Source organism: Adelges cooleyi, unplaced genomic scaffold (genome assembly GCF_023614345.1).
Source record: "Adelges cooleyi isolate 19-005CV unplaced genomic scaffold, UGA_ACOO_1.1 ACOO_flye_CR_arks_rails_tigmint_CR_PRNA_30, whole genome shotgun sequence".
Lineage (NCBI taxonomy): Eukaryota > Metazoa > Arthropoda > Insecta > Hemiptera > Adelgidae > Adelges > Adelges cooleyi.
The window spans coordinates 4,700,961-4,713,225 of NW_026095971.1; the positions used below are offsets into that span (position 1 = coordinate 4,700,961).

The 12,265-nt window shown below is 26.9% G+C and overlaps 4 protein-coding genes across 5 annotated transcripts; 2 read left to right on the forward strand and 2 right to left on the reverse strand.

Moving 5' to 3' along the window:
• Nucleotides 1–234: 234 nt before the first annotated feature.
• Nucleotides 235–3,280, reverse strand: LOC126838101 (tRNA-dihydrouridine(20) synthase [NAD(P)+]-like). 2 transcript variants are annotated; one of them, XM_050572232.1, is made up of 6 exons: nt 2,922–3,280; nt 2,654–2,825; nt 1,821–2,153; nt 1,462–1,749; nt 1,049–1,372; nt 235–614 (listed from the first exon to the last, which is right to left on the reverse strand). In XM_050572232.1, exons 1-6 carry the CDS (start codon nt 3,088–3,090, stop codon nt 509–511), a joined length of 1,392 nt encoding a protein of 463 aa, XP_050428189.1. In that variant the 5' UTR covers nt 3,091–3,280; the 3' UTR covers nt 235–508. The 2 variants fall into 2 exon arrangements, with proteins under 2 accessions (XP_050428189.1, XP_050428190.1); XM_050572233.1 differs by having other exon boundaries at nt 240–614; nt 2,687–2,825; nt 2,922–3,093.
• Nucleotides 3,281–3,360: 80 nt separating this feature from the next.
• Nucleotides 3,361–4,916, reverse strand: LOC126838892 (dnaJ homolog subfamily C member 17). The gene is made up of 7 exons (XM_050573669.1): nt 4,729–4,916; nt 4,526–4,654; nt 4,298–4,450; nt 4,034–4,216; nt 3,873–3,953; nt 3,591–3,791; nt 3,361–3,534 (listed from the first exon to the last, which is right to left on the reverse strand). Exons 1-7 carry the CDS (start codon nt 4,798–4,800, stop codon nt 3,463–3,465), a joined length of 891 nt encoding a protein of 296 aa, XP_050429626.1. The 5' UTR covers nt 4,801–4,916; the 3' UTR covers nt 3,361–3,462.
• A 546-nt stretch (nt 4,917–5,462) lies between these two features.
• LOC126838553 (anaphase-promoting complex subunit 15B) lies at nt 5,463–6,683 on the forward strand. Its single transcript, XM_050573057.1, has 3 exons — nt 5,463–5,714; nt 5,790–5,858; nt 6,247–6,683. Exons 1-3 carry the CDS (start codon nt 5,586–5,588, stop codon nt 6,397–6,399), a joined length of 351 nt encoding a protein of 116 aa, XP_050429014.1. The 5' UTR covers nt 5,463–5,585; the 3' UTR covers nt 6,400–6,683.
• Nucleotides 6,684–8,598: 1,915 nt separating this feature from the next.
• Nucleotides 8,599–11,383, forward strand: LOC126838340 (aarF domain-containing kinase 1). The gene is made up of 10 exons (XM_050572687.1): nt 8,599–8,970; nt 9,040–9,129; nt 9,220–9,423; nt 9,503–9,664; nt 9,753–9,911; nt 10,043–10,143; nt 10,307–10,469; nt 10,537–10,734; nt 10,806–10,948; nt 11,006–11,383. The coding sequence occupies exons 1-10, from the start codon at nt 8,845–8,847 to the stop codon at nt 11,175–11,177; spliced, it is 1,518 nt and encodes a 505-aa protein (XP_050428644.1). The 5' UTR covers nt 8,599–8,844; the 3' UTR covers nt 11,178–11,383.
• Nucleotides 11,384–12,265: the final 882 nt, after the last annotated feature.

Sequence of the window (12,265 nt, forward strand, 5' to 3'; positions counted from 1 at the left end):
TAATACTTTTAAAGTTTTTTTTCTCCGAATTATGACAAAAGTTTGATAAAAATTACTTTCGTAGAAATCATTTTCTGGCATATCTATTGGATTTAAAGTTTTTTTATTTTTATGCGAAGCTTATTATTTTTTCTATGGGGAATAAAAGACCGATTTTTGATTTAGAAACTAAAAAAATAGTTAGAAAAAACTATAAAAAAGTAAAAATAAAAATGCTTATAAATATTTTGTGTAATCTTTTTGTGTTTATTTAAATTTTTAAGAGGCAGAGGTGGACTTTTAAAATGTTCGGCTAAGTAAAGTACTTTTTAAGTACAATTTTTTATCTTTAAAACTTACTACTTGAAGGATTTGGATGAGTAGTTTTGGATATATTGTGGATCCAGACACAAAAAATAAATAAAAATACTTCATTGTAAAAACATTATCTTCTCAGGTACACATTAATGCTAAAAAATCAGTCATTAATATATTTTATATTTTTATTTTTATAAACTGAAAATATTTGTTATCCAAGAATTCCATTAATTTTCAAATATTCCATGTCATAAACATTTAAGAAATATAGGCACACAATAGCAGAACCTTGTTCAGCACATCGCTTGTTTTTTTCCCTAAAATAAAATAAAAATACAGATTTAGTAAGAAAAAACATTTAAAAATACTATATGTTTTTAAGAAGATGCCACATATTATTTTTTTTGGGGAGGGGGAAAAAACTATTTTTCTTACAATTAAAATAAAGTTATAACAATTGACTGTACCAAAAAAAAAACCCCAAGGTACAACATTGTACAATATTGTATTTTTTTTGACATCAAAATTTTATTATCATATTGATGGCCGTACTGAAAATTACTTTTTCTTAATGTCACTTAAGCCATTACAAATGTTTCTTTCCACATGGTTTTGAAATGAATGGAATGCATTGCTTTCACGGAAAAAATTAATGTTATTCATTTTTGTCATTACAGACGCAAAAAATGCTTAATAATCTGCTTCATTATAAATTAAAAGTTTGGCATCCTCTGAAGAATAATAATCTCACCAAAATAAAGATGAATATTTTTTATTATCAAATGTCACAATGCTTTTAAAAAGTTTTTCAAACTGCTCTGTATGATATTTAGGTAATGGTTTTCTATGAGTTTTTGCCCAGTTTAATAACTTGGTTTTTGGTAAGTCTTCTGGCATAGGATACAATGATCGTATGTACATGCATTTTAAACTATTGATGTCATCTTGTGTTTCATCAACTGGATTTGGTTTAATTCGCTTTTGATCATTACATGCCAAATCTCTTTCCTCAAAACGGAGCATGTTCATTTTTTTCTGTTTTTCACGACAATAATCTCCTAATTGCCAAAGATCGCTGGAAATAAAAAAAATTATCTGTTATTTTTAAACTTGAAATAGACAGTTATACGTTATAATATAAAACAATCTACCAATACAACACACCATATTTCTTGAAGTGTGGAAGTCTCTAAAAATGTTCTACCCAACTCGGTTTCATGGACATTTCCCATCATGTTTTGAACACAATATTTTGTATTAGCAGCCACACTATCGTAATTTATAGCATGATGTAAATAATCTCGAATAACAGCAGGGACTTCCAGTTTTCCATCACGCTTAAAAATAGAACAATTTTTTTCAGCAGATCGAGCAATCATAACACTGCTGCAACCAGTTACAATTTTGAACTTCTCGATATCTTCATATACTTTGATATCTTTAGAACCTCCGCTAAATTTCAAAATATTTTAGTAAAAGAAACAATACTTGATAGAAAAATACATACAGCTAAAATTATTTACTTTGCAATAACTGGAATTTCTAATGCCTCGGAAACGGCTTTAATTACATTGTTTCTGTTTTCGTGTATTGGTCTTTCATGGATTCTACGACCATGTATACCAATTGCAGCTATTCCGGTTGCTGCAAGTTTTTTACACAACGACACTGTCTCATTTATATCACGGAGAATTCGAATTTTACACGTGACAGGAATACTAACAGTGGAAATTACAGCAGATAGTATGGCACATGCCTTGTCTGATTGATTTAATAACGCTGCTCCCATACCTCCTTTAAGTGAAAATCCTTTTGGACAACCCATATTAATATCAATTCCGGCAACATCATATTCTCTATAATTTTAAATTAAAATTATATTAGATAATATAATAAAAATAAAAATATTTTTAGATAATATATTTATTATTAAAATAGTTGTGGTGACTTAACACTAAAATCGTCAGTAGTATAGTTCTAAACATATACATTGTATGTACCCACCTCAAACTTCTTTAGGTATGCGTGTACTTAAAAAAGTGTGAGGTGGGTACATACAATTTACATGCTTAGAACTATACGACTGACAATTTTAGTGTTAGGCCCATTTCACTATCGACTATCGGCTATTGACTACCGTTTGAACAGCATCGGTGCCGGTTAGCACGTGTGAAAGCTCACATTTTATTATAATACATACGACCGGGTTACCGGTGCTGTTTAAACGGTCGCCGGGTACGTGTGAAATGGCTCTTAAGCATGAAAATGATGAAAATCATACTCAATCCGCATGGACATTATTTGTGTTATGAGTATTACATGCATACATAGAAAAATAAGAGGCAGATACTCTTACAATCTCACCCCTGTCAAATCATACTCAACATACACAAGTTTTGCGACCATTGCAGCTCGACTTGGATCATTTGTACCAATTTGAAGAACTACAAACGGTTTTTCACGTGGACATGTTCGAAACACTACTGTGCCATCACTTTTATCAATAAAATCAACACTGTTTAAGGTATCTGAAAATGCAGTAAGCATAAATTATCAAATACAAATTGATATGAATTTACTACTGTAATTTTGCGTAACAAAAAAAAGTAATTCAATATAAGTACCATTTACTTTTCTATGACAGTTTAATAGTTTATAATCGATCAATTCTTCTGTATAAACAATATCAGCTCCATAATCCAAAGCTAACAATCGCATTGGAAGAGTGTTGATCTTGACCATAGGTGCTAATATAATTTTGTTACGGTATGATAATTGCTTATTGTTTTCCATTCAGGCTAAGAATTAATCCACAACTCGACAAAAATAAATTATTTTTAATAAAAAGTGTACTTAAAGTCTGTACATCACTTTTTTTTTTTGACGTAACCATGAAGTTTCAAGTTAACGATCTGCAGTTTTAAAAATTATTAAATGCAGCGTGTTACGTGTAGACTGTAGTCCCAAACTAATCACAATAATTGATAAATGCTCTTATCAATAATTACAAAATATGATAAGAATATGGTGGCAATGCTTATTGCAAATATATACAAAATTAAATGCTTACTGATAATTTACATTTAATTACATTTAAACAAAATTTACATAATAATTAACAATAAAATTAAAAATTGACTAAGTCATTTGTTATTTAGTGTTAACTTATTCCGGTTGAGTAGATTTGCCAGCTTGTCGAAATCTCTCAAGTATCATCGCTTCATAATCAGAAAAATTCTAAAAAAAAAAAAAAACATTACAATGATATTTGTATAAAATATACATTTAATTACTTGTGAAGTTTGCTGTGTAGTAGTTGCATTAGTGGTCGTTTCAGTATGATTAGAATTTTCACTATTATAGGCAGAAAAAATGTTACTTGGTTTTGGTGTAGTACTTTGGTCTTTACTATTAGTATTACATCCGTAATCTCCAAGGAAACTTACAGAGAGTGGACAATTGGGATAACCAACTTCAAAATTTTTTGCATTAATCTAAAACATATATATAAATATATATAATTAAACTAATTTTTCGTAACCACCATGTATTAAAACATTTCTTAATGTACCTACAGCAGATATTTTAGACTTGAATTCGATAAGAGCAACAGATTTTTTGTTTTCTAGAACTACAACAGTTATTACATCTCCATGCTAAATAATGGTGTTTAATAAAAATATAATTAGTACATAGAAAATAAAGAAAAATAAATTATTGATTACACCTTGATTACCTTAGAAAATAAATGTTTTAAATTGTCTTCATCATAAACACCTTGGTCCTTCCATTTCACTTTTAACTTATATGAACCACTCACTTCTTTTTCCGCCTCTTGTTGTTTAAGTAATTCATTAACACGTTGTCTTTCTTTAGCAAGTAAAGCTGAACTTTCTTTTCTTAGCCGTTCTAGTTCCTTCTATACATGTTGTAATTTTACGATAAAATTATTAATACATTTTGTATTATAAAAATGTATCTGGACAAAATGTATCTTTACTTCAAAATTGCGCTCAACAGAGTCTTTTTGTTGTCCCATTGCCATTCGTTCTCTCTGTACGAGATTATCAATAAGTTTTTTTCTTTTGGAATCATATTCTTTTTCTCGTAATTTTGCTGCTATTTTAGCATTTACTAGTTTATCATAGGCTGCCTGTAAACATAGAATTTCGAAGCATTGTTTTATGAAAAAAAATTGAAAAATTAAATAAACAAAAAATAGTCATACCCGTGCAGCTTTATCGGTAAGTACTGCTAATATTTTAGATAATTGTAGAAACAATTGAGCTGCTTTGGGATTATCTGGATTTTTGTCTGGGTGACATTGCAAAGCTTTTTTTCGATATGCGGTTTTAATCTAAAATTAAATCAAAACATTAATAATTAATAAACAAAAATTATTTACTTAGATGGAGCTTTGGTTTTATTAACCTCCTTTTCAGTAGCCGATTGTTGAATATCAAGCATCCCATAGAGATCCAAGTCTTTTAAATCTAGCTCCATAACGAAGAAAAATTTAGTTCTTATAGAATACAAAAACTTAAACTTAAAATATAGATTGTCGGCTGTTTTTTTAAAATATTTACATGATTAATCTGTTATCACGAAGTTGTGATTAAAAGGGATAGAATCGCAGAATGAATAATAATTAATATATACATATATATATTCTGAGGGAGGTTTAACAGACAATCATAGTTTTCTCTTTAGGCACCGGGACACTCAGCGCTGCTGTAGCTAACAGCACAAGCTTATCTTCCCATAAGAAAGCATTAAAAAATGTAAAATTTATATAATATTTGTAATTTTAAAAATGTATTATGGTAAATTTTTTTATTCTAATTAAGATGTTTGATGAACAAAAAATGGATAAAACCATTTGCTATATAACTAGTGGTTTTTAGAAAAAAATTCCAATATATTCACATATACACGACTACTGACATTAATATGCCTATTGTCTACCAGAGCGCAATGTTTTCAATAAAGTGCCTGGTGTGTCGGTGTGTCTTTAGTGACATTGGAATTTATGCAATTTGGGAGAAGTGGTTGCAATCATAGACCTATAAAGACCTATCTTTATAGGTCTATGGTTGCAATATGTGATAATAGAAATCATCGATATAGCTGCCGCTAAAAGTGATAAGTGTAGTTGTTGACAAATGATAAGCGATTTTATCATTGACATCACGAACGATAGTCGAAAACGTATACTGTGTAGATCGGTTTGTATGAAAATGTCGAGTTTGTTTGACACCGATGAAAAATAATATAATATATAGTCTACAATGAACCCCAGCATACCGATTTATCCTACGTTGACACCAAGTATTGTAGATCCTTTATGGTTTAGTGTAGATAAAGCCAAAAATGAAGATGTGGAACTTGTTCAAATTGAAAGTGCACACCAAACATGGGTAACATTAATTCAAAATTATATGTTATCGGTTTATTTCTTTATACATTCCATTTGTAAATTATTTTTATTGCAGCTCCTCTCGGTAGTAAATAAAATCAACGATAAAGACATACCATTACCAATAGGAAAAACAGCCACTGAAGTAATAAATATTTTATATTTATTGTAATTTGTGATACATTAAACTATTTTTCTTATTATAAAATTGAAGTTACTGTAATTTTCTAAAACAAACAAGTATTTTTATGTTACAGGTTTTATGTATACAGGATAAAACACTCTTAACAGTTTTAGAAATTTTTACCATTTTGGAATATATAAAACATTTTAATAGCTTCTTATAAATGCACAAATAGAAAATAATAATAAAGTTCATATTATTATGTTTAGTTAAATTTAATAATTATTTTAATGTAGTTTTTGATAACATGTACTTTGTTACCATACTATTTTTTTAGTAAAGCCAAAGGCTATTATATAAAAAAAAAGTAATTATAGTTTAATGTTGAAAAATAATTATTTAATTACAGATACAGGAAGAAGAAGAAGAAGATGATGAAGAAGAAGAAGTAAACGCCTCAGACGATAGTGAGACTCATGATGAAGAAGAGGATGATGTAGAAATGGTTGATGGTAACAATACATATGACCGCGATTCCCCTCTTTCCGTTTCAACTAGATAAAATATCATTTTATATAACTATCATTAATGTATTAACTTTAAAAAAAAAATGTCAGTATAATTAATAAATATTAATAAGTATGTTAATAGTAAAACAACATACATTTTAAATTAAACTTAATTTAATATATGTGTGTACAAAGTATATAATTTGAATTTTTAAATAACATAATGTTAAAATATTACACACAAACGTTACATTGACATAAATTACTTATTATTTTAGTTACTGAAAATATAATAAATCTAAATGGTGGTAATAAATAATTATAATAATCACTAGCACTTAAATGGTTAATTTTTTTCAAAAAATGTTTATAAAAATGTATGTACAATGTAAATTTTATTCATTTGTATGAACACTAAGTATAGTTTTATGTAAATTATTACCATCTTTTCATATATTTCAATCAGAATAAGATTTATGATTTAGTTCCTCTAGTAATTTCTGTGATAATATTTATATGACCAATTGATATATCACTTTATATATTCTTAATGACATCAGGAATTTTAAATAAAATGCAAATTGAGTTTTGGTTGATACATACATACATACATATATATACATATATATATATATATATATATATATATCAACTATCAAAACAAACTATTTATTTTATTATAGCAGAAAAACATTTTTTTTAATTTAAGCAACCGTAGCTTGATAATGAAAGCACCTAGGCATACCATCTTTTGCCATTTTGTGTAATTTTAAATTTACACTTAAATTGACAAAAAGTAATTATAACAAAACATAATATATCAATTTTTGCCATCCTACTACATATGTGTATTTATATAACTATAAAAAAAGAACCAATACATTCTCAAGTTATTCTCAATGGAATATTTATTTAGCATTACACATAATACCCACAACACTAATTGACACTGTACTAGACAGTGTATCTTTTAAAATACAAAATTTTGATTTTATTTAGTATTTAGTTCCTATAGATTAAAGGGTTAGAAATAGAAATGGCCTGTTAAGAAGCTAATCCTGATGTAAAATAATTCAAAGAGGTATACAAAAACCTTCATTAATCAACTATTTTGTGCAGAAATAATATTTCAGTTGAGAAACAAATGTTAAGCCCAACTAATGATATTTGTATTCTTACAAGTATATTTATTTTCGTAGTAACAATTACACTTATATATTCAACACTCTTCTCGCTGTTGTCACTTGCGACATGCCTTTATCTCATATATTATATTTTATACACTATTAATCAATGTATTATTAGGCAATATCTTAAAAATTAGGTATAAAGATATTTCATTTATGTGTGATTTATAATTTTATTAGGTAATTAATTCACCTAATTATAGCTTTGTTTTCTTGTAGTATAGTTATTGTATACAGTTGAACATTAACATTAAAAAATATTAAATAATTGTTCATTACTTTGAATGTAAAAATAAGTAGAACTGTTATATGACAATAGTCACACATTCAATAATACATTATTCGTACAATAATGTATTAATGTACAAAAATCTATAAGATTTTTCTGAAGTTTTACAATTCACTAATTAATAATAATTAATATATTTAATTGGAGCTATTGTTTTTATTTTAACTATTTTTCATTGCATAGAGGCTAATTTTGTCATAATATTGACTATATTTATATGGTAAAACATAATTTAATGATATTTGTATAATGTACTTTGGAAACTAAGCTGAAGCGTTCATTTAGAAATTTATGATGTAAAGTACTTTATATTTTGAAAGTCTTCTGTCCTATACAATATATTACGATTAGCTTTAATTACAGTTATTAATCTAGTTACTTAGTAACTAGTCTTTTTTGTGTTTGTCAATGCATTCAGCATTATGTAAACTTTACACAGAATCATATACCAAAGTTAATTATATGAAAATGATTGTATATTTTAAAGATCGTTTTGTTTAAATTATCTCTGATCGGCTCGTATTTAATTTTTTTTTTTATTATATTTATCAATCGGATATTAAAATTCACATTCTCCCTGCTATCTTGAGACTAATTGTGCGACATTTATGTTTGAAATAGTAATATTATAATATCATTTATTACATAAATTATTTAATAGTTAAAACAATTATATATTTTAATGTCCATGCTCATTGCTCAATGCTCATAAGTAAACATTTTCAAATTACCGTTATCATATAAGAGGTCAAGGTCACAAAAGATTAAAGTGATATTGTGGTCACTGATCAGTCGTCGGTTTTCTGATTTTGTCGATCGTAATTCGTGATGTAGAATACAAATAACAAAATATTTAGATTTCTTTTCTACCAAATGAGATAGGAGTATTAAAGCTTAAAAATGACATAATATTTTTAATTATTAAACAGTGTCTGACAAGTGAATACGTTTTACCAAACTTCACAAGTTATAACAAAATAGTATTTTTTTTTATTCTTTAAGTGGTGTGATGATATTCTGAAATGTTTAGGCGAATTATTGGATTAGGTGTTGCTAGTGGAACAACAGCCACCGCAATTTCCTATTACGACAATAGTTTTAATTTAGATTCTATTGGTATCCTGAGGTTAAGTCGCGCTGCCATCACTGTATGTTTTGTAATATTTTTGATTTGGTCACGGTTTTATTTTAATTTCAAATTGTTTTAATTATTTTAGGGGTTGCATGTGATAATCCATTATAAAACTTCTTTGTATGCTTCATCAGTAGATAAATCGTTACCAAATTACGAAGAAATCAGGTCAAAGGTATGAATAATAAATTATACTAAAAAAATAGAATAAATTATACAAATAGGAATTGACTCTTTCAATTAAATAAATATTAATTTACTATAGGCTCACAAAAAAGGAGCTGAACTATTACTTCAATTATGTTATTCCAACAAAGGAGTTTATATAAAAATTGGTCAGCATATCGGAGCGTTAGAGAATCTCTTTCCAAAAGAATATACAGACACATTAAAAGTTCTCCATAGCCAAGCACCAATTACACCTTTGCCACAAATCTACAAAGTTATCAAAGAAGATTTAAAACAAGACGTAAAAATACATTTTATATTAACAAAACAATAATGAACAACTATTATTTATATATATATATAATATATACAATTTTAAGGTCAATGAAATATTTAGTGAAATTGATCCGAAACCTCTTGGGGCCGCGTCATTGGCTCAGGTGCATAAAGCAAAGCTGCGGTCCACCGGTGAAAGTGTAGCAATAAAAGTACAACATTCATATGTTCACGGAGATGCTAGCTTAGACATTGCTATAATAGAGGTATGCCCATTGTCAAATTTTATTATAATTTATGAACTCTGTGATAATATTTGTAATATTATGAAACAAATATATTATTTTGTTAAAGGCAATGGTGAAGATTGGTTCCTATATTTTTCCTGATTTTCGGTTTAAGTGGCTTGTTAAGCAAACCAAAGAAAATATACCGAAAGAGTTAGACTTTACCATTGAAGCAAAAAATACAGAAATGATTCGCTCTATGTTTAAGCATTTTACTTGGCTAAAGGTAGTGTAATTTAAAAATTGAATGCAGTCCTAAAGATGTACGCTGTGTGTACAGATTACACCACAGATCACTGCATTGAGGTAAAGAAAATTCTCATTTATATTTTACGTATTCTTTTTTAAAATTTTTAGATACCAAAAGTTTATGATCAGTATAGTTCATGTAGAGTTTTGACACTGGAATATTGTGAAGGTGGCCAAGTTAATGACATTAATTATATAAAACAAAATAAGTAAGTAATGATATTGATAATAATAATTGGGTATTAAGTCATAGGGAACTTATAGCATATACCCTTTATGACTACACTACTATGACTAGTAATGAGTATTTAATTAGTTAATAACTATTGACTATGTTATTACTTATACAATATAAAAATCTACAATTTTCAGAATTAATATGACTGAAATATCTGAAAAAATTGGAAGCCTGTATAGTGAGATGATATTTAAAAATGGATTTGTACACAGTGATCCTCATCCTGGTAATCTATTAGTGAACAAAGACAAACATGGAAATCTGAGTCTAATATTATTGGATCATGGATTGTATGCCGTAAGTAAAATTATTACATTTTTCTGTAGTCTTTGCTAAGGTTTTATAAACTTGATGACTTTTACAGACGTTAACAGATAATTTTAGATGTACCTATGCTAAATTATGGATGAGCATATTAGACAAAAATCATGAACGAATGCAGAAATATTGCAACAAATTAGGAGTCAAGGAAATGTATGGTTTGCTTGTATGTATGATAGCCGGACGTACTTGGGATTCTGTTCAAGATGGAATAGTTACCAAAAAATGGACTGACGAAGAGGTACTTTATCTACTCACATGGCTTACCAATCAATAATTAACTAATTTACTAGTTTTGTTTTTTAATTTTAGAGAGAAAAATTTCAATCCGGTATTCCATTGGTGTTAACAGAAACTCTATATATTCTTCAAACGGTCAATCCTCAAATTTTATTACTTCTCAAAACCAATGATTTAATTCGTGGCATTGATACAACTTTGGGAACACACTCAAAGTAAATTAAAACAACAATATTTTTTGTTGTATGCTTGTTAATTGTTTACTATTTTAGATTGACATCATTACGGCCAATGACTGTAAGCTGCATAAACGCAGTGTATGAAAATCGTTCAATATCCACTAAATCTTTCTGGACAGGGTTACATGCAAGATTTCAGAAACAATGGGCATTATTAAAAGTAAGAGTATTTTACTTATGGATAAGTATATTTGATGTTGTTTAATATAATATTCTATATATTTTTGTTCTTATTTTTTTTTTGTTAAAAATCACACATTGTCTTCATTTATGATAACTCATAATTTAAATTAGACACATGTTTTTATGAAATTATTTTGTTAATTTTTATAAAATTATAGCTAATTATACCTATAAAAAATGTGTGAAATAATAAATTTTTAATTATAAATAAAAGAAATCTTCCTTGTTTATTGTTTTTTTTTAATACCAAGCAATAATACTTTATAACATCTACTGGCGAAACTATTGGTCAAGCTGCACCTCTAAAAAAAAAGTAGTTCCCCTTAAATAAGTAAAAATAAATTTAACCATATTACAAAAACAAAATAGAAAAAAAGAAAGCATGGAAAAGATAAAAATTGTTTTAATCTTTACACTGACTTAATATTTTGGGCTAGCTGATTAGAAGTATAATTTAATATATAAAAATGACCTTTCATACTCCTATAATAAAAAATGTGGCTATTGTGCCCCTCTTCAAAATAGCTCTTTCGAAAGTATGTTTTTATGTAGTGACTTGGCTTGATCTAATAGAAATGTTTAATTTTGCTTATAGATCTTGATTAAAAAGAATTAAATAAAATATTATTATTCAGGATTTACAGATTGGAAAGTATACTAAATTGATGTATAATTTTTATATTTAATAGAATTATATTATTAAGTAAAACCTATTAGTTTATTATTAATATGATAGGAATACATTTCTTAGTTCCAAGTTGATTACATGTTATGATTATTTAAATTACGTAATATAGTAAATTGTATTTTAACACATAATATTATAATAAATTACAAACATACATAACACAGAATTTTGGACATAATTTAACTTACATATTAATTTTATATTTTTTAATTAATTGTAAAATATGAACAATTTTCATTTTGCAATTAAATTGGTATAAGATTAATATTTTAGGATAAAACAATATTGATTTGGTAGGGTTTGTATGTAAATGATTGGGAGAGATAAATTCATAGTTCTTAATTTATAAAAACAAAATCGGTCTATATATATATATATATATATATATATATTATTATTCCCATTAATATGATTTAATTAAT

Coding starts and splice junctions, on each gene's coding strand:
- LOC126838892 (XM_050573669.1), bottom strand. CDS start 4,800: ATGGAGCTAGATTTAAAAGACTTGGATCTCTATGGGATGCTTGATATT. Junction 4,451..4,525: donor TTACCGATAAAGCTGCACGG/GTATGACTATTT, acceptor CTATGTTTACAG/GCAGCCTATGATAAACTAGT. Junction 3,954..4,033: donor TAAAACATTTATTTTCTAAG/GTAATCAAGGTG, acceptor ACCATTATTTAG/CATGGAGATGTAATAACTGT.
- LOC126838340 (XM_050572687.1), top strand. CDS start 8,845: ATGTTTAGGCGAATTATTGGATTAGGTGTTGCTAGTGGAACAACAGCC. Junction 9,424..9,502: donor AAGAAGATTTAAAACAAGAC/GTAAAAATACAT, acceptor TACAATTTTAAG/GTCAATGAAATATTTAGTGA. Junction 10,144..10,306: donor AATTATATAAAACAAAATAA/GTAAGTAATGAT, acceptor TACAATTTTCAG/AATTAATATGACTGAAATAT.
- LOC126838101 (XM_050572232.1), bottom strand. CDS start 3,090: ATGGAAAACAATAAGCAATTATCATACCGTAACAAAATTATATTAGCA. Junction 2,154..2,653: donor GATTTGACAGGGGTGAGATT/GTAAGAGTATCT, acceptor TTAAAATTATAG/AGAATATGATGTTGCCGGAA. Junction 1,750..1,820: donor GAAATTCCAGTTATTGCAAA/GTAAATAATTTT, acceptor TTTGAAATTTAG/CGGAGGTTCTAAAGATATCA.
- LOC126838553 (XM_050573057.1), top strand. CDS start 5,586: ATGAACCCCAGCATACCGATTTATCCTACGTTGACACCAAGTATTGTA. Junction 5,715..5,789: donor AAAGTGCACACCAAACATGG/GTAACATTAATT, acceptor TTTTTATTGCAG/CTCCTCTCGGTAGTAAATAA. Junction 5,859..6,246: donor TAGGAAAAACAGCCACTGAA/GTAATAAATATT, acceptor ATTTAATTACAG/ATACAGGAAGAAGAAGAAGA.